General features: G+C 45.5%; 2 protein-coding genes across 5 annotated transcripts in view; one reads left to right on the top strand and one right to left on the bottom strand.

Moving 5' to 3' along the window:
• Positions 1-23,762, top strand: part of LOC109433581 (uncharacterized) — a 63,069-nt gene extending 39,307 nt beyond the window's left edge. The window contains exons 5-10 of one of the 4 annotated variants that reach the window (XM_029859979.2): positions 1,356-2,109; positions 2,375-3,472; positions 3,542-6,202; positions 6,265-6,867; positions 7,076-7,505; positions 21,656-23,762. In XM_029859979.2, coding sequence (XP_029715839.1) covers positions 1,356-2,109; positions 2,375-3,472; positions 3,542-6,202; positions 6,265-6,867; positions 7,076-7,505; positions 21,656-22,383 — 6,274 coding nt within the window. In that variant the 3' untranslated portion in view covers positions 22,384-23,762. Of the gene's footprint in view, positions 1-1,355; positions 2,110-2,374; positions 6,203-6,264; positions 6,868-7,075; positions 7,506-7,578; positions 7,829-21,655 lie in introns of those variants that run through there. The other 3 variants (XM_029859980.2, XM_029859978.2, XM_029859981.2) reach the window with 3 other exon arrangements.
• LOC109412587 (L-dopachrome tautomerase yellow-f2) overlaps positions 1-24,013 on the bottom strand; it is a 439,236-nt gene that overhangs the window by 70,510 nt on the left and 344,713 nt on the right. The gene's annotated exons all lie outside the window — the stretch shown is intronic.

Genomic DNA, 24,013 nt, shown 5'->3' with positions numbered 1-24,013 from the left:
CCACATTCCTCTGTGCGTTAGGTGCTGTCAATAAACTACGTAGACTAATTTAAGTTATCTCAGAACACCCCCCCCCCCCCCCCCCCACTCCCCCCTCGTAGACTTTTATCCATACAAAATTTTCGGAATTTGTATGGAGCGTAAACTTTGGCGAGACCTCCCCCCTCCCCCCTAAGTGTCTACGTAGTTCATGGACAGACACTAGTTCTAGTGGAAAGCTGATTCCATGTAGAAATCTCAGGTAAACTGTATCAATGCTTTCAGGCAAGTTGGTCTGATTCTACGACAAACCATGGCCACCGTTGGCCGCCCCGGGAACCTCCGAGGTGCCCCGGGGGAACCTGTAACAGAGGACAATTACGTTTTTACACCTAAACATGCCGTGCGACAGCTCTTTTTTTGTGATTTTTGATAGTCATGCTGATGGATGTGACGGAAGTGACCACTCCGAGAACCTCAGAGGTGCTCTGGGCTCTGGAGGAACCTGTAACAGAGGACAAGAACGTTTTTACACCAAAACATGCCGTGCGACGGCTCTTTCTCCATGATTTTCTGTAGCCATGCTGATAGCTGTGACGGAAGTGACCATGACCATCATTGATCACTCCGGTTACCTCCGAGGTGCCCTGGAACGAACCGATAACGAGAGACAACTACGTTTTTACATCAAAACATGCCGTGCGATGCCTCGTCATGATTTTTGATAGTCATGATAATAGTTGTGACGGAAGTGACCATTACCATCATTGATCACTCCGGGAACCTCTGAGGTGCCCCGGGGGAACCTGTAACAGAGGACAATTACGTTTTTACACCAAAACATGCCGTGCGACAGCTCTTGCTTCATGATTTTTTGATAGTAATGCTGATGGTTGAGACTGAAGTGACCATGACCATCATTGGCCACTACGGGAATCTCCGATGTGCCCCTAGATCTGTAACAGATGACAATAACGTTTTTACACCAAAACATGCCGTTCGATAGCTCTTTCTTCATAACCTTTTTCTACGGCTGGTATATGTACCTTTACCCTAATAAAATTGTAATGATGCTATTTTCTTTATTTCCATAAAATATTAAAAGTCAGCAAAAATTCGATCGATTCGAGCTGTAATAAAAAATATATGGCTCTTTGAAGTTCAATTCTGGGTCATATAGACCCCAACATCCTACTAGGGTTAATCTGTGGACTAGCGTATAATTTTCTCTAACACCCTTTCCCTTCTAAAAAGTCATACTACATTGACGGCCACTTATCTATCCTAGTTTGTTTAGAAATGAATTCTTAAATACTACCATCTCGTAATTGTCCAAATATGCTGTGTTTAACACTTCATTTTTTCACCGGAAACAGAATACTCGAATCGGAGCTCAAAACCCTCCAGAAGGAGCACAGCATGCTGAAGGATATGGTGCGGGATTTGGAGCAAATACACGAACAGAAGCACAGCAGTATCACCCAGCAGTGCGGCAATGGAAACAGTAGTAATAGTAGTAACAGTAATAATAGCAACAGCAACACGAGCAACACTAAATCGACGAATACCACTACCAAGAGCAATGGTAACGGCAACAGCAGCAGCAGCACCGAGAACGGAACCAGCGCCTCATCTAGGGGTGCAGTCTCTTCCGGAAGTTCAGCATCGGCTTCGGCGGGCACACCAGCTGCTCCAGGTGTTCAGGCAACCAAACCCGGCGCCGGCAGCAGTCCTGTCAAGGCCATGCTGCACCAAAAAACCAAACCCCTCCCAACGGGTAATGCTTCCACGGGGGTGGTCACCTCGCAGCAACCGACGAGTAAAGTGGCAGCGAAAGCTTCCAATCCTCCGGCTGCCGGCGCCACCACTCCGGGTAAAGTGAGTTCAAAGTCTACCAGTACGCATCCACCGACGACACCACCCGGCACAGGGTCATCTCCGACGGGGAACAATGTGACACCGTCGACAAGCGTCTCCAACGCCGCCGCAACCGTGGGTCAGCAGCTTCACCAGGCAAAGGACGATCGAAAGAAACCTATCTGCCCTCGGGCCGGCGCAAACGTGAGTGAGAAAGGGGACGGTTCATGTGTGTGCTACTATTGCACGCTGTTCGGGCAGAGTGTTTGTTTGGTTAGTATTCTGTCTAATTACAGCATATAGGGGAAATGGCCGCTTTGGCAATTTCTTAACCTGTTATGATCAGATGGGTAAATGAAGTCGTTGAAGTTTAGTTTTCTGCGTGAGAATGCCTTTTATGTACCAATGCATTGTTATGCCAAAAACTAGACGTCGACTATTTCATTTGCCTACCTGACGATGATAGGTTCAGGAACTGCCGAAGCCGCCATTTCCCTTATTGGAAATTAATACCTGTTTTTTGTTTCTCTTCCGCCAGGAGTGTAATCACAACCAGCGAACGAACGAAACGCGCGACCGACTGCGGAAGAAAATCAAACAAAAACAGAGCAACAAGGACAACCAGCAACTCAAGGCGTCGAATGTGAAGAACAACAAGCTGCAGAACAGCGGCCTGCTGAAGAAAATTAACAATAAGGGCAACCTAACGAATGCAGTGACAACAAATAGCAACAACAACATCAGTAGCACCAGTAGCTGCAGTTCCAATGGGAGTCACGTATCGGTAAGCAAGGAACCGTCTTCGGGAGGCCTTGCGTCGAAAATGGAAGGCTTGAGGATCAGTCCCAATAAGGCGTCGCTGGCAGCAGCTTGCCTTGCCACAGCTACCAAGGCTCCCGTTGTGACGAAACCACCGCTTAACAAGATGAACATTGCGGCACCGGCTAAGCCTCCGGAGATGGCCGTTAGTGCTCGGGAAGTACCACAGGTTCCAGCTCCAATTGTGCAGCCAACTTTGAGGCCAAGTGTTAACAATACAACGTTTACTTCAAAGGTGCCTCCTAAACCATCAGAGGAAACACTGGAAGCCCTGGTGCGCTACATCGAAGGTGACTACGACGATGACAAGCAAAAGGACAACAAAAAGTCAGCCAAAAAGGTCAAACAGAAGCTCAAGAAGCAGGAACTCAAGAAGATCACCGAGCTAGGAGAGCTCAAACAGAAGTTTTCCGAGCTGAAGGAAGAAGACAAAAGGGCTCAGAATCGGTTACAGTTCCAGCAGAATCTGAAAAATAAAGACAAGAAGCAGCTGCTGGAAGACATCATGGCCTACGAAGCGAAGAAGCTTCAGCTACAGACGGATATCAACAGTTTGGTATCCAGCATAAAAACTAACAATCCCGAATTCAACTTTAAATTGGACGAAGGTTCGAGTGAGAAAAAGAACGCCAAGGAGAAGCCTGCAACGGGCAAGAAGACTGCCCCAGCGCCTCTGGAAACGACACAGCAACTGCCTCCTAAACTGCAGGAGAACATCAATTTGCTGCAACAACAAAAGCAACGGCAGCAGCAACAGCTGCTTCAGCAGCATCAACAACAGCAGCAGCAGCCAACGGCGATGGTACCACAGGAAAATGTAAGTATTGATCCGGCGCGAAGGATGGTCACCATAAAACGAACCTTTCTGCCTCATTCGGAACCACAGGTGACCGTCACGGCGAAGGGACCATCTCCGGAACAAGATAAGTTGTTGTACACCTTCATCAATGGTCAGCTAGTTACGCCGCAGTCAGCATCGGGTCAGGAACAAGCACCTACCAGGCAGCAGATTCAGATTCAGAACCAATTGGATCAACTAACATTGAAGGTTGCTGGCGGAGATTTCAAGCAGCTGAGCGACCTCATACTAAAAAGTCAATTCTCCAGTGATACTGATATTTGGATCACCGACAAGCTGCTCAGGCTTACTTTGGGAGATCAGTCGCAAAATCAGAACCAGCATGCGCAGTCTGTGCGGGAAATCGACGACCTGGTGATGAAACTACAGCACCAGACGACGGGAGGAGGCCAACTGGACAAAAAGAAGAAAGAGGAAATCGTCTCGATGATTGGTCGGGTGTCTGAGAGATTGGGTCAGGTACGGAACAAAACGAAGGGCTCGACGAGTGAGGCCAGAGCAAAGGCCGCCTCGCTAATGCTGCAGAAGATTACTAAAAAGTTAGAGCTGAACTACGCGGCCACGCATGGCGGCGAGGAAAGTAAAAAGAAGAAGAAGCAGAAAAACAAGAAGAAAGACAAACTGGCGGACGAGATTGACGAAATTGATGAAATCGTTGCCAAGTTGGATGGCTTGGACGTGGCGAGCAGCGGGAAGAAAGGAGACGCCAAGAAGCTATCGGAAAAGGCACTGGGAAAGGTGCTGAACCGAAAGCTAAGCAAGGATTCGATTAGTTCGAGTGGTAGTTCACAAAAGGCGAAGGAAGGTAAGGAACGGGTTGTCAAGGAGAAGACTAAGATGGAAGACAAGAAAGATAAAGCGAAAAAGCCGAAGGAAAAAGAGAATGAGAAGGAAAAGGAGAAGCCAAAAGAAAAGGAGAAACCACAAGAAAAGGAGAAGCCAAAAGAAAAGGAGAAACCACAAGAAAAGGAGAATCCAAAAGAAAAGGAGAAGCCAAAAGAAAAGGAGAAAGAGAAGGAAGTGAAGAAGAAAGTGGTGAGGAAGAAGAGCGAGGCCTTTATCGATCCGGAGTTTGACAATAACGCGTTCAAACTGTTGAACCTGGAAGACACCGAATCGGACGAGGAAGAGGTGGAAGTTGAAGAAGAGCTGGATGAGACGAAGCAAAGTGGAAATTCAGTTCTAGAGCGGACGCCTTCGCCAGTGCCGGTGCCTGATCCTCCAAAAGTGGAGGAGCCTCCGAGACCGCCAACTCCTCCAAGTCCAGCTCCGGTAGCCGTTAACAAGAAAGTCAACAAAAAGAAGAACGACAAGGCCAAGGAACAACCCAGTGATGTACCCGCGCCAAATCCTGCCAAAGAAGGTAAGCAGAGTAAGAACAAGCAGCAGCAGGATCATGTAACTACTCAGTCATCGCAGAAACCTTCTAAGAATGTCAGCAATACTTCCAGCAATATACAACATAATGTCTCTAAGAGTGAACACAGTGGCAAGAAACCTTCCGGAAGTAGTCAACAGCCTGAGAAACCATCCCAAGATAATTCCAACCTTTCCAAACGCCAGAAGAAGCTGCTCATGAAACAACAGGAGCAGGTCAAGTCCACGTTACCACCACAGCAACAGAAGAAACAACATCAACAACAATCTCACCAGCAGACCCCTGCACCATCGAAGAATCGTCACATCGATAAAGCCATCAAGAGTGCTGACCGCATGTCGAAGGCCTCGAACGATCGACGATCCAAGGTCAACATCAGTGCCGATACGACGCTGGAGCTGATCAACGAGTCGTCGATATCTTCTAAATCGGCCCCAGCTGCCACGTCTTCAACGAAAATCCCCAACAGCTTCCCGCCCGGAGACACTTCCTTCGGGGCAAGCATCATGGACCAGCTGAGCCGGGGAGTCCGCGTCGAGGGACTTCAACTTCCGCCCGGCATTACGCTCACCCGAGTGGACGCCGCCCAAGCGGAAGCCATCAAGGCCAAACGGGAGTCGATAAAGAAGATTTGCGAACCGATGCAAACGGTTCAAGCCCCGGAACCGCCACCGATGATGATGCCACCGCCGATTATGATGGGCGGCGCGCCCGGAATGTACATGATGAACCCGATGATGGCTCCACCGATGATGATGAACGCCGCTCCCGGTCAGGACTCAGTCATTATGGTTGATACCAACAAGCTAAAGAGCTCCCCCGGGGAAGGCGAAAAGAAACCCACTAAGAAGAAGAATCGCAAAAACAAAAATAAGAGTAAGAGCGACAGCTCGAGGGACAGCGGAAAATCCACGGAAGGCAAGAACCAGCAGAAGAACCAGAAAGGCAACAACAATATCGTAACCCTCCGAAATCCGATGTTCCAAAGCGGACCAAGGCCACCCGTTCCAACCGATCCGACGGCGGCCAATCGCCAATCGCTGGGGTACGATCAACGGGCGACAATCTTCAAAAATGACAACGGTATGTTCACCATCCGCAATCAAGCCCTGCATCATGCCCTGACCGGAACGACGCCTGCGCCTGCGAACAGCGGATTCAGACCGTTCAATACCAGTTATCTGGTGGAAAACGGGATAGTCCCGGTGTCCGGTGGACCCAGTAGCGTCACCACGGCTAACTACCTTCAACAGCAGCAGGCGGCCAAGGAAATGGGCCTACTGGGGGAGGGACCGTCTCACGGTGGAGCGGTAAGTACAAGGACTGACATAAAATGACCCTTATTTTAAATTCTTTTTTTTTTTGTTTCCAGCCTTTCTCTGCGACAATTGAACCACCTCGGAAGTTCAACTCCGCCATTGGCAGCGAAATGAAGAATGCCCAAAAGCAGAAACAACAGCAGCAACAACAACAGCACCACCAACTTCCACACCACCAAGCTTCCTGGCAGCATCTGAACGGAGTGGGTTCACCAGTTGATATGTACAGTCCCCTTTCAACCGTTGGCAGTTCCGTGAATCAGCCGCAACGAAGTTACTCGCCGTTTGAAAACCTCCAGTACGGGTTGAGCGGTAGCCAGGAGTATGGCGGCAATTCCGCAGGTGCTTCCACCAGCTACTTCCCAATGAGCTCGCCGTCCACGGTCAGTGCAATTGGATCGGAACGGTCCCAAGCGCGAGCCCAGGCAGCAGCAGCCATGTCCGCCGGAAACGACCACAGCCGCAGGAGGCTGTTTGGAGGAACCAGTTCCTCCGTTAGTGTGGGCTCCTGCCCTGATCCGTTCGGTGACGAACCCGGCGGATCGGGTGATCCTTACTACGATGGATTGGGTGCGGGTTCTTCTTCAGCGAATCATAAATACGATGATTTGTCCTTCCTGCAGAACCTGCAGCCCGGTCAACGTTTGAACAGTGAGGTACGTGGACTCTGTTTTTCGTATCTTGGGTTTTGTTGGTCACTTTCAGGGTTGTTACAATTACGGTTTGGGTCAAAAAATGGCCCTAATGCCAAAGGAGAATTAATACTAAACGTTCATTTATTTGACATGATTGTTTCCAGTTTAGAGGATCCCTAAGGTCACGTAACAATGTCACATTGTAATGTTTCCCGTGTCTCTCCCTCAGGTAACCATTCACAACATAAACGAGTCGAAGTTTCTGCGCCAGCAGAACCAAAACCTGTCCAACGACATTGAAATCACGCGGATACCGGGCCCGGGCTCCAGCTCCAGGTCCAGTTCCGGATTCGGTCACCCGACACAGGCAACGCACCCGTTGCTGGTGTCCCCCGCGGGATCGACCATAAGCAGTGAAGCGGGAGCGGTAGGTGGGATACCAGTGTCCACGGCAGGTTCTGCTGCCAGCAGCAGTGGCGCCGCCGGCGGCGATGCGTCCAACCTGCTTGCCCTGAATGACATCGAGACCAGTCTGTTCATGCAAAACTACCAGCAACAGCAGATGCACTTGCAGCAACAGCTGCAGCAGCAGATGCAGCAATTGAAGCTGCAGCCCATCAGCCGACAGCAGCAACAGCAACTACTCGGAGAATACGGAGGTCAGTAGAGATACCGAACAACACCCTTAAAATGCCGATCAATTTTTTCTTGCTTTTGAATCTTATGATTTAGATGACTTGACATGATTATTGTACAAAGACGACCGCCATTGTTTAACTACTTGTTTCTTTAAAAACCCTAAGAAGACCGCGCAAAGTGTGTTCAGGTCTTCAAGCAGTCATTCGCTGGAAAAGCGTCTACAATTATTCTTACCCCAAGTTTACTGTAAATGATGAATAAAAACAAGAGAAAAACGTTCCGTAAACTTGAAATAAAGAGGATTGATCAATGATGATGAATCGTGTGAAAACAAAAAACAAAAGTTGTGTGTTCCCTTTCATTCGATTTCTATTGCATTCCAAATTACCACCATACAACGACACGTTTCGTAAAACGAAAACAGATCTTGGAACGAGAAGTAATTGAAGAGGTGTTTCCAGTGGGTAAGTGCGTTTCGCAACGTAGGTAGTTTTTGGCTTGATATTCTTTTCTGCAAAATCCTCTGCTATTGGTGCTTTCGGTTCCGTTGCTTTTTTTTCGCTTGAAGTTTACTTATTTGTCTGCGTTGAGAAGATGCTTTTCTCAATTGAAGTAGTACGTACATATTCTTATCTGCCCATCTGGAGAGTTGCGTTACTCGAGTGAAATTATTCCTTGACTACTATCACTCAAATGAACATGGGGGAGAATCAAATATTCAAGTCGAGGTTTCTACAACACGCCGAAAAAAAATCTAGTAAAGAGGGTTAATTTCCTGTTCCTTTTAATTCCAACTAAATATTTGCATCCTATGACAGATACGTATTTCGACCTCAACTGTATGGTCGTCTTCAGTGGTTCCGTACTTGGCTCGACTGAAGAGACCCATCGCATGAGTGGAGGTTAGGCATGGCGGGAGCGCTCAGAGGGGTTAAATGAGGGTTCCTAAGGGTAGCTCTTGGAGTATGGTTCTGTAAAGAAATAATTTCCAAAGATGTTCTAGTGTAACTAAAAATTTCCGCGATTAAGGATCTGAAGATCTACATGGATCTAGAAGATGTACTAGGTTATCCCAGAACCTACACGAGTAAGCATCTTAAGATCTACAAGCGTAATCAATTAATTGCTGTTACATTACTGTTGCGGTGTGACATCCTACAGGTCCATCCCAGGTAACAATTTGATGCTGTACAAACGTTTCTCCAACTATTTTAAATCAGCCTTCATTTTAACAAAAGCTGAGCATAAGAGTTTTAATCATTTCTTCGGCTGCTAAACATCCTAAACATTATGGTGATTTTATTCAACCTTTAGCTGATTTGAGGTTCATTGGAAGGCTGATTTAGGGCTTAATATGTGCTTAATCAGCAATCAATTAAATTTATTATTTGTGTAAAAATAAAATAAAAACATTTTCGTGAGCCTATTTTTACCATTAGCGGCGTCTATTTCCAGAAGAGATGTTTTGGAATGTATAAATTAATCTGTGGGCACGGTAAAGGCTGGGTATGCTGCGCAATTCAGATCCCATTGTGATCCACTAGCCTCTGCCCAGCAACTCCTATCCCTACCTCCACGCGGTACCGGCCGGAAACTATGAGCAACCTTAGGGAAGATCGGGTAACCAACCCCGGTGGGAGCTTTAGTCGTAGGCTGACAGGGAAGGGGGGGTTTGCTTCGGCAAACCTGAGCGTCTGTTCTCCAGGAGGAGCGGCTCACAACAGCGTCTGATCCCCATGTTAGGGGCGGCTGATCTACGTCCGAGTGCCAGGGAAGGACTCCAAGCTCAACTGTGCACTATCGTCTTCCGGAAAGTTGGGGGTTGGTGTCAGGCCCGACGAGCCAGCCGTAAAAAAAAAACATTGTAGCGGAAAATCAGTAATAGAATAATACGAACCGAGACCAACGGCAACGACCCCAGCGAACAAAAAGGACTTGGGATTGGAAACTCGGTACGTGGAACTGCCGATCTCTCAACTTCATTGGGAGCACCCGCATACTCGCCGATCTACTGAAGGACCGTGGGTTCGGCATCGTAGCGCTGCAGGAGGTGTGTTGGACAGGATCCATGGTGCGAACGTTTAGAGGTAATCATACCATCTACTCTCACTGTTCAGCATTCATTGTTACTTGGGATGCAGCATAGTTCTGTTGAGAATTAATTTTTAGATATGTTTTAGGCCATCCAAAAACTTCCGCGCCTGAAGATCGACAAGCGCAACCATTGTTGGATGTTATTACGTTACTCACGCTGAGTAACATCCACAGCCAACATGAAGTCGTATATGGTGTTGAAAAGAATGGTAAAGTGGAGGTCATATGCATACATGCTTCCATTTAACCGCGTATAAAGTGTACGCATATCGCCTCCACTTTAGTATCGTATTCAACATCATATGCGATCGTGTGTTGGCTGGGTCCAACGGTTCCGTTGCGCATGGTTCTTTAAGAACTTCCGCGAGTTAAGGTCTGAAAGACTACAAGCGTAATCAAACAATCGTTGTTGGTCCTTCCGTTTTAGTTTCGGGGGTATTCCACATAGTCTCAGAAGGGTTCAAGGGGTTCCAAAGGTGTTCCAGTGGTAACTTTCCGGAAGAAGTTCATCGAATCAAGGACTTGGGAGTTACGCTTGACGACTGCCTTATGTTCCGGTTCCATCGTAATGAAGTCATATCCGAAGCTAATCGACAACATGGTTCATAATGAAATTTGCCGAAGCATTTCAGGATCCGCACTGCCTGTGATTACTTTACTTTCATATAAATATGTATATAAATAAATCAGGAGTGTATTAGGAGGTTTTAAGGAGTTTTAGGGGCGATTTCTTCACCCTGGCTAAAACGTTAAACCAGGTTTAACTATATGGGTAAGCCTGGCTTACCAGTTAAGCCGAGGTGAAGAAATCGGCCCTTAAATGATCTTAGGGGTGTTCCAGGCGATTTCAAAAGAGAATTTTCAAAAAGTACGTTCCAGGGGTTGCAGGAGACTTCAGGGGCGTTCCAGGGGGTTCAAGGGCGTTACTGGGGGTTTAAGGGGTGTTCCAGGGGTTTGCAATGAATTCTAGGGGGCTTCAAAGAGTTTCAGCGGCATTCCAGAGTTATTCAAGGGCGTTTCAGGAGTTGCAAGGGTATTCTAGGGCGTTTCGGGTATTTCCTGGGGATTTTAAAAAGTTTCTGGGGTGTTCCTGGCATACTTGTGTGTTGGCTGGGTCCAACAATTGCATGACGCATGGTTCTGTAAGAACTTTCGTGAATGAAGGTTTGAAAGTTTACAAGCGCAATCAATCAACTGTTGTTGGTCCTTCCGTTTCAATTCCGGGGGTATTTTACATGGTCTCTAAAGGTTTCAAAAATGTTCCAGTGGTAGCTCTCCGGAAGGAGTTTTGAAAGAGTTCATCACATCTAGGACTTAGCAGTTACGCTTGATGACCGCCTTACGTTCCGGTTCCATCGTAATCGACCAAATTTGGTGTCATAATGAAAATTGCCAAAGCATTTCAGGATCCGCTCTGCTTGCGATCACTTTGCTTTTATATAAATAAACGAATAAATAAATAAATCAATAGCGTAACATAAGGTTTCAAGGAGTTTTAGCTGTTCCAAGCTATTTCAAAAGCGTTCTAAGGATTATCAAAAAAAAATGCATTCGAGGGGTTGCAGGGGGTTTCAGTGACGTTCCAGCAGTTCTAATCCTCGTTTGACATTAGGGTCATTTTTTAGCCAAACTGTTTATTACGCCAGCGAGCTGCTGCCAGCGTGATACAAAAGGAAGGTTAATTGAGTTTCAGGGGCATTCCAGAAGGTTTAGGGCGTTATTGTGGGTTGCATGGGGTGTTCCAGGAGTTTTTAATGTTCCAAGGGGTTTCTGGGTGTTTCAGGGGTTGTAAGGGTATTCTAGGGCGTTTCAGGGGTTTTGCTGATATTGTTTGGGGTGTTCCTGACAAAGTTGTTGTTGAGAACCACTGGAATGGATTAGTCTCTCATGCTCTCGCCGATCTGTGTGCTCGCCGATAGCATTTCGTTATGCCTCGGCCGATGCACAACCGCAGAGATTAATTAGATTAGAAGAATTGTAACCGCCGTTTTGTATATACGTGTCGTCTTGTAAATGTATTTTATAGTGTAATAAAGTATGTTTTAATCTGTTATTCGCTACGCCTGTGAGTTTAAATAGACTGTTATGTCTCCCGGCCACCCCGAACTCCAGGTCGTAAGAGTGGCGACGAGAAATCCGTGCGTGCAGTGAGGACCCGCGACACGTTAAGTTTTCCGCGGAGGAGAAGATGGGCGACGGCGACACGATGGACATCGGGCGGAGTGATCAAGCACAGCGCCAGCATTCGGCTTCAATGGCTGGACAGGATCTGCACCAGCATCAGGTGGATCAGTGGCAACACTCGCCGGTTCTGAGGTCGGTATACCAGAACCAATATGCTCCATTCCCATCATTGCCCGTGGAAATGTATCCTCATCAGCAGCACCAGTACAACAATCAACCCTCGCATCAAACCCCAGCTGGAGTCAATGAATGCCCCATTGACTCGCTATCATATGATGAGCAGCCAGCGGTGCAAGCTGTTATATCTGCCATTTTAAAGATAAACTATTTACAAGGAGACGATATAAATAAGTCCAGGATTGTCGATGGTCAAATATGAACTAACTGTATTTCTCAGAACGTAGTACATCTACAGAGCATATCATATGAAGTGATATCGTTGAGAACCCACTCAGTGGGTTCTTCCATTTCACCGAATACATTTAACTTCGAATGGCACAACACCTTCCTCCTTAAGAAAAATCTAATATTATTCCGACATTACGTTTTAGCAGTAATCATTTTTTTATAACGTATATATAGTGTTGAAAATCTCAGAAAATTAACTATTCATATTAAGTATATATATATATATATCCAGTTCACTACAATATTATGAGATTAAATCATATTCGTTAGTCAAACTGCGGTTCCTTATCGTCGATGTTCTTATCCTTCTTCTTCCAACTTCTGATTTAGTAGCCAAAATCTAGGTGTAGCAAGTGGCTGTTCAACTGGTTGGGTTGCGGCGGCGTTGTTAGATTTGTGATGATCCTCCACCAGGCTCAGGATGGTAATCGCCATAGATGTTCGACCAGCTGAATGGTAGTGTCTCTTCCACACTGGTTTGCCAGCCATTAGTCGAAAACCTTGATCTCGATTAACTGGAGCAAGAGGATTTGCTTCACTCCTGTGTCGTCCAAACCATACGATATCCATCCTTCCTGTAACTCCGGAATCCGGCTCATCACACTTCGAAACACTAGCCATCCAGCACTATTTGTCATCACTCGAAAAAGATCATGCAAAGACGGTGATAGGCACAATGCACTTTTGTTCATCTCCTTTTCCTTCCTCAAGCAAAACATCATATGCAAAAATCAACAAAAACAAAGCACACAAGCACATTCCGGGTAGTGGCAATTTTACCACCCGTCTGCCACAGTTGATCACCATATCGTTGTGAGCGTTGTTTGCGCTACGTGCAGGATAAAATGAAAATGGTATTCAAAAAAATTCCAAAAAAAAAAACAAGGCGTCGAAAAATTGAGCAAATAAAAGCCAACATTTCCTATTGAAAAAAAAAAAAAACTCCTTATTGAAAAGAAAAATACGCCATCGTTAAAAACCAAAATGGTCAGCGCCAAAATCAGCAATAAAAAGCGTTCATTTTACGCCATGCTAAAAAAAACATCAAACGCGCTCTACTGCAATATTAGATTTTCATGCATAGTTCGTACAAAAAAGTTAACATAAATACTCCTACTAAATAAATATTGACAGGTTAACAAAAAAAAATCACGCCAAAAGCAAACACCAGTGGTCGTGAAAAGTACGAACAAAACACCAAATTATACTTCAAAAATACACTGAATTATCACGCCAAAAATCACAAGCACGCTTATCGTCAAATCACAACTGCATTAAAAAATCACGCCAAAAGGTAAATATCGCCCGGGGCCGTGAAATGCACAAACAAAATTCACAATAAAAGTACACACCTATCGTTGATCCTGAATACATAGCAATAAAAGCAAATTAGCACGCATGTCGCCAAATGGAACTTGTACCAAAAATATCACGCCAAAGGCAACAAAAACCGACGGTCGTGAAAAGCAAAGTACAAATTCCATAATTTCTTCCTCGTCGACACTGTTATATCTGCCATTTTAAAGATAAACTATTTACAAGGAGACGATATAAATAAGTCCAGGATTGTCGATGGTCAAATATGAACTAACTGTATTTCTCAGAACGTAGTACATCTACAGAGCATATCATATGAAGTGATATCGTTGAGAACCCACTCAGTGGGTTCTTCCATTTCACCGAATACATTTAACTTCGAATGGCACAACACAAGCAACACCGACGCCATCATCGTCAGGCCAATTTCCACTCGATCGAGAAGAATACCTCGATGAGCAGTTTCGGCAGATGCGAGAGGCCAGCGAGAAATACTACAGCAGTATGAATCGGCTGATGGAGCTCCAGTACCAGGCTTTTGCGGAGCGAATGAAAACAGTCAACCAACAAATGCAGTTGATGTTTTCACTATGGGATCGTTCAAAAATTACGTCCATGATTTGGGGGAGGGGGGGGGTCTAGAAAAGTGTGACAGTACGTGTATTGGGTATAGGAAAAGTGCGTGACAGAGGGGGGAGGGGGGGTCTGGAAATCCCGAAAAACGATGGACGTAATATTTGAATCTTCCCTATGTTGGGCTACTAGAGTATCACAGCCAACATACGAGTCTTCCCCGGTCAGCACACAACAAGAGGGAACACAACACCAAGCACCGTTTCCAAACGATGCCGACTCTACGGCGGCGGTAATAAATGATGAGCAACCGCGGCAGCCACGAGTGGATCAGCTGTTTATTCCAGTGTCGACGCTTCATTGTGAGGAGCAACAGCAGCAGAAGCAAGAAATAAAAAACTGTATTGCCATACCTGCACAACCCGATGGCAGTAGTGAAGTTTTCGAACACGCTCAGCAGAACGAGTGTGCAGCAGAGGTGTTCAAGTCGTGCAATGTCGGATCACTTCGGGAAGCAGAAATTGTTTCCGATAAGCACCCACCGATCAGCGTTAAATCGGATCCAATGTTCGTGCAGTATTTTGTGGATCGACATGGACATCGGATGGATTTGGCACGTGGACGTGCCTCAGTGTTCAGCGACGTCTTCGAGTGGATGATACACAATGGTGGAATCAGGATCAAGCTCCGGACTTCCGTACATCAGTGTCTGTCAACCTGATCACCGGCAACGCTTCCATCACTGTCCACCATCATCGCTCTTCCTGCGCCAGAAGACCGCTGTAATGGTTTATCGCCAAACCAATTAGAGGGGGAGATGTTGAGAACCACTGGAATGGATTAGTCTCTCATGCTCTCGCCGATCTGTGTGCTCGCCGATAGCATTTCGTTATGCCTCGGCCGATGCACAACCGCAGAGATTAATTAGATTAGAAGAATTGTAACCGCCGTTTTGTATATACGTGTCGTCTTGTAAATGTATTTTATAGTGTAATAAAGTATGTTTTAATCTGTTATTCGCTACGCCTGTGAGTTTAAATAGAATGTTATGTCTCCCGGCCACCCCGAACTCCAGGTCGTAAGAGTTGTGTAGCTAGCGCGAATAGAAACACGTCTGGTCTCGAAGGATAGCAATGATGGCACGTTATTGGCCGCGTTGCTTCTCTAAGTTGCTTTAGTTTCGCTACTTCTAAAAGCTTGGTTAGCAGATCCGCTTCCATCTTGTCTGTCAGGAAGTATTGGATGGTAACAACTCAATTTTTCACAATGTCCTTCACATACACTCTGAAGAATTTTCACGTCCGATTTACGTGAAAAGATAGGTAGTTTTCGTCCACCATATTTTTCACGTAGCCTTCGCCGGAATTCCAGGTAGCTGGGCATATTTGAGATTCGGTAATCGACGTGATGGTTCAGGTAAATTTGACATGAATTTTACGCATTGTTTACGTGAAATGTAGGTGAGAGCTGCTGGAATCTTAGGTAAATTTGACGTGAAACTATAGTTAGTTCTACATGAATTTCACGTTATTTATACAAGATTTTTGAATCAAAATAGAGCAGCCGCACCAGCTTGCAACGTATTTGAAGAGGCAAAAGGGATCGTTCAAAAATTACGTCCATGATTTGGGGGAGGGGGGGGGTCTAGAAAAGTGTGACAGTACGTGTATTGGGTATAGGAAAAGTGCGTGACAGAGGGGGGAGGGGGGGTCTGGAAATCCCGAAAAACGATGGACGTAATATTTGAATCTTCCCAAAGTTTTAAAATCCTTACAAAATGCAATGAAAAAGCAGAGATTTTACTCTACCGTAAAAATATCATTGCATTGTATAAGGATTTAAAAACTTGTCTCCTCAAATACGCTACAAGCTGGTACAAATATGCAAAGAAAAAAAATCTTCATCAGTCTTTTAATTTGAATTAATAAATCTACATTTTTAACTGTATTACAACAGTATATTTTATAACTGATTCTCCAAGATTGGATGATTTCAAACAAACCCAAGGATTGTGATTAAAAATCTTCTTAGTCCAGCTTCTAACCCCTCGCTGAACTGGTCCTCCGTCACCATCAGGATACATACATCTATTCCAGCTTCTGAAATTATTGGAAAATGAAAAATCACTATTCATTATGTACTGCATATTGCCTTGAGGAACCAAATTACCTTTCAATACTTCCAGCAACTTTCTATTAGTAAGGAGTTTGTGCACCTACTTACTTCTCGGCGCCATATTGATTTTTTTTCACACCGGAAATTCACGTAACTTTCGTTTCGCGGAGACTTCCAAATCGAAAGTACTAACACAAACGCATTGAAATGATTTACGTGAAGATACGGTAGATTTGACCAAACAGGGTGGTGCATAAGACATGGTTATCGAGTGAAGGTTACCAATGTCACGTAACTTTTGAGGTTTTCAGAATAAGGATGAGCTACGTGATATTTCACGTAAATCGGACGTGAAAATTCTTTAGAGTGTAGCAATACTTCGTGTCTACAGTGATAGACATTCGTTTAGCCGAGTCCAAAAAAAGTGTCAGGAAACTCATACAAAAGATTTTATGATCAAACTTTTTTTATCGTAGTGATAGTATATCTAGTACTGTTTTATAAAAATGTGATACATCACACTTACATATACACTGAAACAAAAACGGCTAAACGAATGTCTAGGAAAAAAATGACATTTGAAGGGTTTTTACCCTCGTTTTTGTTTCAGTGTATATGTAAGTGTCATGTATCACATTTTTATAAAACAGTACTAGATATGCTATCACTACGATAAAAAAGTTTTATCATAAAATCTTTTGTATGAGTTTCCTGACACATTTTTGAAAATTTTTTGGCCTCGGCTAAACGAATGTCTATCACTGTATATGTTCTGATTTGTGTGTAGGTCTATCTGCAACAATGAGAGCTATGCAGCTTTGGTTATCTTCCTTAACGCTTACAAGCAGCTTCAACGGTTGGGCCAGGTCATCCATCAGTTTGCACATCTTTTGAAGTATATGAAGACACTCTGCTGGTGCAATGTAGTCTGCCTCGTTACTTGACAACGAAACACCAGTTTGCTTGCTACATAAAAGTTTCCGGTCGCCGATTTCTCCAGCCCAGTCTGCATCCATGTAGAATTCCATCTCGTTTGATGTTCGTTTACCGAGATATAATCAATGGTTCACTGTGTCACTGAGATACCGCAGGATTCTTTTGGCTTCGTTCCAGTCATCTGTTGTAGGGTATTATACTCGTCTTCCAAGAATCGACGTTACAATCGCCACATCTGACCTGGTGTTGACGGCGATATACAGCAAACACCCAATCAGGTTCTGGAACTGCTCTGCGTTCTGCAGTGCTTTCTCCTCCTTTTGTTGTAGAAAGCCGGTTATCATCGGAGTTTCTGATGTCTTATTGGCATACGTCATCCGGAAGCGCGAGAATGTAGTTTGATTGAGTCAGTGCATACCGTTCAGTATCCATCCTGATCTGCATTCCAAGGAAAAAATGAAAATCTTCTAACTTCGTAAACTTGAACTCCTCCTCCTCCTTCGTCATTGACATAATATCATTGAAAATTTGAAAACAGTTTTCTTGTACAAAGCTGAAATTTCCGCAGTGAAAATGTATTCACTGTATTGCGGGTGGAGAATGGAGTATGTACAGTGAATACTTTTTCAATGCAATCATTCATGTTTTGAGCGAGAAAACTGCTTTCGTATTTTCAACGATGACGATTAAGTCAATGACGAATCCTTCAACCTTAAGTGCTGCCACCAAAGCACGGTATTCAGACTCCTTTTGAACAACCATGCCGTCGCCCGTCAGTTGTGTGGTTCCAAACTTTCGCTGCTTGTTTTATTGCATAGAGACATTTTTGTAGTCTGCACACTTCGTTGGGATTGCTGTTCTTGAAGCCTGCAGGTTGCTTTATGTAGATCTCCTGTAGTAGTGCTCCGTATTGATATGCTGTTTTGATGTCCACATGGCGCACCAGCATCCGGTCCTTGCTTGCGAGTATTAGAACAGTCGCTTGTTTCACGACCGGAGCAAATACTAGCTCATAACTCGTCCCAAACTTTTGAGAAAATCCTTGAGCCACTAGGCTGACTTTGTATCGTTCCATCCTGCACCCGCATGTAGACTCATTTCCATCCTATTGCCTTACGACTTGGATGTAGCTCGGTCTCCCAAGTCCCGTTCTCACGGTGAGACGCCATCTCACAGTGCATCGCATTTCTTCATTTTTTGGGTTCTGTACAGGATACATTTTCTTCGAATGTTTTCGGTTCTGGTTGTTGGACGGCCAGTCTGATGATTTCCGCGAACTTCTCCGGACGCACTACAATGTTCGACCGAACTGGTCAACGGACTGTCGCAGTTTCGTTAGTTTCATCACATACTTGATACTCAACTTTTGGCACATCTAGAGACGAACTAGCCAAGGACTGAAAGTCTCTATAATATAGCTAAATTAATCAATCAATCAATTCTGGCACATCTTGATGCACAGTCTCTCCAGTTTCACTGTCTGGTAAAATTGCAAGGAATCATACAGTTTACCATCATGAACAACGTCATTCTGTTCACAAGCAATCACATCCGTCACAGGAACTTCGTTAACGATTTTTTCCATCAGGGGTCCTTCCGTGAATTCATCCGATCTTCTTCACTTGATCATTAATTTCCAAAAATCTCCAATGACCAATGCTAATTTCTCCGGTTTTGATGTTCAAAAATCTGTCTGCCTTACTTTCCGTCGCGTATCCAACAAGTGTGTAAGCTTGACCGCCTTCGATTCAAACTTCTTCCGCTTCTGTTGGGACTTCCAACATAGGTACTCACCACACCCGAACACTTCCAAAGTCTTAAATTCGGTTTCCATCCGAACCATGCTTTGAGCGGTGCAAGGACAATAGCCTACGTTCTGCAAAAATGCCGCCGTATTGACAGCTTTAGCTCATTCAGGCTTCTGTCACGCTTCAGACACGTCGTTCTGCTGTGGCGCGTTCTCCAATGTAGAATTCCGGATTCTTTGACTCGTAAGCTTGCCTCGTCTGTCCGAATTTTCGGCTATCATGGTCTGGTAATATCTGCATCCGCCTGGTGTTTTCGTCATCGGGCCGCTTACATCACTTAGAACAATGTCCAGGATCTCATTTGAAGTCTTTACAGCTACCAATGTAAAAGCCGGTCGTGGCATCTTTCCTTCGACACAACATTCACACGTCACCCGTATTACGCAATTCTTCATTTGTATCTCGGACACCAAGTGCTTCCGTTAAATCTTACCTAGAGAACGAGAGTCCTCCGCCGTGTTCATCCAGTACAGGCCACTCGATCTGCGTTGCGATTTTGTTAGAAATAAAAACACAAGACTTTGTTCTCCACACCCAGGCACTGACTGATATCGCTACCAGCTTAGTGCCTCTCCTTTATTCAATCTAGGTATAACATATTTACAATTTATTTCCATTTACCTACCAGTTGATACCAAGCTCTCCACTGAGCTGTGTGGCATCCAAGGATGTACCTACCAATGGCTACCATTCACTTCTCCTCATCACACCTCAGATCCGTCCCGAGCTTCACCTGGCCGTACTCCTCCAGCCTACCGAGCTTCTCCTTAGCAACCGAGCTACCAGACTCCTCCTGGCTCCAAGCAGATTCTGCTACCAGGCCCTGGCTCCAAGCTACATCTGCTACTAAGAGGTTACCAAGCTCCTCCTGGCTCGAAGCGTCTTCCGCCTCAAGTACCTTCTGCCATCCAGCTCCAGCGTCCATCGATCAGCCAGCACCCTCTGCCTCTTGGTTCCAGCGCAGGTCCCACACGGCTATTAATCCTCAACGAGTGTTGGTCCCCTCACCGCATCTTGGTGTCTCAACGAATATTATTGGCACCAGGCCTCATCGCATCTTGACACCTCATCGGGTATTGGCCTCCTCATCGTATCTTGGATACCGCATCTCGGCCTCCTCGCTTCCCGAACCACCACCAGGGCATCCCTGGGCCCATAACCGAAGAATGAGGGCAACCTTCAGATATTCTTGCATCTGGAATCCGGAGTTCTCCAGCCTTGCGTAGTTCAATCATTCTTGTCCATGAGAAGCCTTTTTATGATGCTCTTTCTACGCTACCCATGTCGATTTTGCCGTCGTTCTATCTTGAATGATGCGAAATTGGCACTCCTCCAAAATTAGTTGTGTTTTAGCCAGCACCTTTTCGTCTCCATTCAAACTTCGGTTATCGAATTTGGATTCGAATCGCTCCGCGTGGAAATCAATTTCGCCGAGTCCTTCTTCACGGGACCTACAACCTGACAGAGTTGTGCAGCTAGCGCGAAAGATTTAAATCCTGATTTTAGAGGTATTACAGGAGTTCCAAGGGCATTCCAGGGGTTTTGAAGGGGTTTCAGGTCCGTTTTAGGAGATTTCAGCGGTGTTCAAACGAGTTCATGGGTGTTCCCGGGGGCTTCATGGATATTTCAGAAGGTTTCAAGGGATCTCAGGGACGTTTCAGTGTTGTTACAGAGGATTTATTTGGTGTTCCAGGGGTTTTCAAGGAATTTCAGAGCAATTTCAGGATCTTTCATAAGCGTTTCAGAAGTATCAGGTGTGTTCCCGAGGTTTTCCAGGGTGTCCCAGAGAATTTTAGGAGTGTTCCAGTGAGTTTCAGGGCACTTCAGGAGAATTCAGGGGTGTTCCAGAGAGTTTCAAGGTTGTTCCAGGGAATTTCAACAGTATTCCTGGGGTTTTCAAAGAGTTTCAGGGTCGTGCCAGGAGGCATTAGAGGTTTAGGGATGTTCCTGGGAGTTTGAGAGCGTTTTAGAGGTATTTTCCTTGCGTTTCGGAGCGTTCCAGGAGTGTTCCAGGGCATCTCAGCACTTACGAAAAGGTCGACGACGTTCCAAAGGGTTTCAAGCGCATTCAGAGCACTTCCAGGATCGTTTCAGGGGCGTTTCAGGGATGCTCTTGAGGTCTCACGGGGTTGCAGAGGCGTATGAGGGGGATTTCATGAGAGTTCAGGTGCATCCCCTCCCCATAATCCAACGGAATATCCATCGAAACCCTCCTAAAATTCCTTGAAAAGCCTTGACACGAGTCTGAAACATACCTGAAACCCACAGGAACCTATCCAAAACCTGTATGATGTTGCCGTAGCCAGCATAGACACAAGTTTATCGACTCAAGCTAACAGCCTATATCACAACACACCAACAAAAGTTTGTATGCAGTTTTTTTAATCGCATATGATTTTTCCTAGGCGACCATCGGTATCGTACGTTCATGTTGGCGGATAGATTTATATGAATATTTGTGGTAATTCGAATGGTAATTCACCAAAAACAAAGGGACTCAGGTGTTGTGTAATCATGCAAATCTGCGTTGAATGCTTTATTATAAACTTTTGGCAAATCGTTTATATCATTTGAATACCATGGTAAGTGAAGCATTTATTAGCGCCCAACGGTACTGATTTTTTGTTTCGAATGCTGAGTTGATGTCACGTATAGACTGCCTCTAAGTAGCGCTCGTAGAATACTAACTCCCCAAACCGAATCGTACCACGTAATCCTTTGCTTGCCCATTCTAGAGAACATATTCGCGCCCAATCAGATGGTCAACCTCAACGAGCTGGAATCGGAAGAGCGCGACATTGAGTCGTTCAAGCGCTTCAACTACTACTTCGACCCGCCGAAAAGCAAACCGAAAATCAACCTAAACGTAAAAGATCTGGTGGTAACGAGCAAAAAGTCCCCGGCGCCGTCGGTGTCGGCTAGTGCGTCACCAGCCGGGGGGTCCAACAACGGCAACGGTGGAAGCAGCAGTAGCAGCGTCAGTAACGACAACAATCCCGGCGGTGTCAGCATTGGCGAGGACATTCATCCGATTCGACCGCAGGCTCCGATTGGCACGCCCTCCCAGAAGGGTCCCCAACAGCAAACCACTCCGGCGTCGTCCGTTGGGACCGGGGTGTCTACCGTGCTGTACCCGGCTACCTCCGACAGTCCGGCGTCATCGGCTTCGATCTTCGATGGAATCTCGTCGTCGATGAGCAGCCACGCCCACTCATGCGATGACCTGTACAACGACCTGCTCAGTTCGACGGGTAATCTCAGCTTGAACTTGAACCTCAATCTGACACAGCTCCACCAGTCCAACTCGGACCCGATCGCGTACGATAGCGTTGGGTTTGGTGCGGGGATGGGGGTTAGCAGCGGGGGACCGCATAGTCTGGGCAGTGTCGGAAGTGCTTCGAGTGTGGCCGGAGGTGGTAAACCCTCGGCAGCTGAGCTAGCCCAGAGCATCATCAGCAATTGAACCGGAACGCTGCCGCGTACAGAAGGTGTAGTTTGTGGTGGACGAGATGTTCCCATACCCCGAAGTTCCTAGGGATCCGAAGCATAACCAATAGAGTAGATCCGGTACTGTCCGGTTGCAATTTGCCTTCGTACAGCTCTGCAAGAAGTGCCATAGAAACCATTTGAACCATTATTGCCAACACCCAGTTAAATAGCCAATCCAGCACAGACGAATTTAGGAAGGATTCGTAGGGATTCGAGGGGATCTTTGTTCATGCCTTGAACTACACACTTAATTACGCACCTACTTTGACTGCCACTAGGTGGGATCTCCACCAACTAGGGTCGCCCTGAAGATGTCACACACGAAAGCTCATTGTCGAATTCTATGAGATCCCGACGTTCACAATTTCTGCCCCCAGATGATTTGGTTTTCGAGATACGTCTAAAGTATCCTGTTGTACCAAGAGCTTTGAGCCATTGTATCCAGATGTTCAAGGTTTTCCAAACAGTCCAAAAACTCAAGTCACCTAATCTATCATCGCTGAGGGTATCTTTAAAGTCCTTAATTGGTCTAGTAGATCATTGGTTCCGAAGTCTCGAACTTTAGCCTCTAATTAACCGAGTATATGATTTTACCTGGACTCTAAAAGAGTTGGAATTATAGATCTAAGGACAATAGAAATCACTAGGGTAATGAGTTTCCGTAGGTGATATTCTCTAGTGCGACCACATTTGAAATTTGAATATTTAACCTGTTTGAAAGGTCAGCCGTCAGATTATACGACTCAATGAACCACTTAATAGGTCAGCTTGGTGAGATTAAGCTCAACCAGAAAGTCCTATTTCATCAGAAACATTCACCCATTTTTGGTTCTGAACCCCCTAAAACCACATACCATGTTCCTTAACCTATGTTGTCCGTTTGCTTGTCGATCGAGTGGATCACCGGGTTCTGTAGACGCCTAGATACTCAAGTACTCTGCACTCTGCTACTACCAATAGGAAGATATTACATCATAAGCATTAGGGTGAACCACCAACCCCGTTTGAACGTTGTCCATGCGTACCGTACTACATACCTAAACATTTGATATTTGTTGTTCGTCGATTAGACACAAAAAAAACAGAAGAAAGAAACAGGCCGCGTGTTGTGTTGCATAGAAGTCGGCCAACTCACGAGAACGGAGATGGAAACAAATCCATCTCTAATAAGCTGTGGAAGTGTGTTCCCATTCAGAACACACACACTATTGTAATGTTGCTCCAAGTGTTGCTCTTACTACTAGTACACTACTACTAATTACTACAACCACTACACATATATTGTAAATACCTTCATTTGCAATTGAAGGAAAACAACAAAACATGAAAAGAAACAGTAATTGCCGAATAGAATCGTCGTCCCGAGAGGCCTTCATTGGCGGGTAGAAAGTTGAGAAAGCCATTTTTGATTGTGTTACTATATTGTTGAACGCTTCTTCCACGGTACTACTCCTCTTCGCTTGTACCAAAGTCTACTGGCTGCTTCTAAGGTTCCGGAAACTACATACTTTCGGTGCTGTATCGCCTTGACCAGCTGCAAGGTCATTAAAACTACATATTCCGTTTTCCACCTACTCCAATAGGTTATGGGCCCAAGTATTTTT

The sequence above is a fragment of the Aedes albopictus genome, chromosome 1 (assembly GCF_035046485.1).
Source record: "Aedes albopictus strain Foshan chromosome 1, AalbF5, whole genome shotgun sequence".
Taxonomy (NCBI): domain Eukaryota; kingdom Metazoa; phylum Arthropoda; class Insecta; order Diptera; family Culicidae; genus Aedes; species Aedes albopictus.
This window is presented reverse-complemented; position numbering and strand designations above follow the sequence as displayed.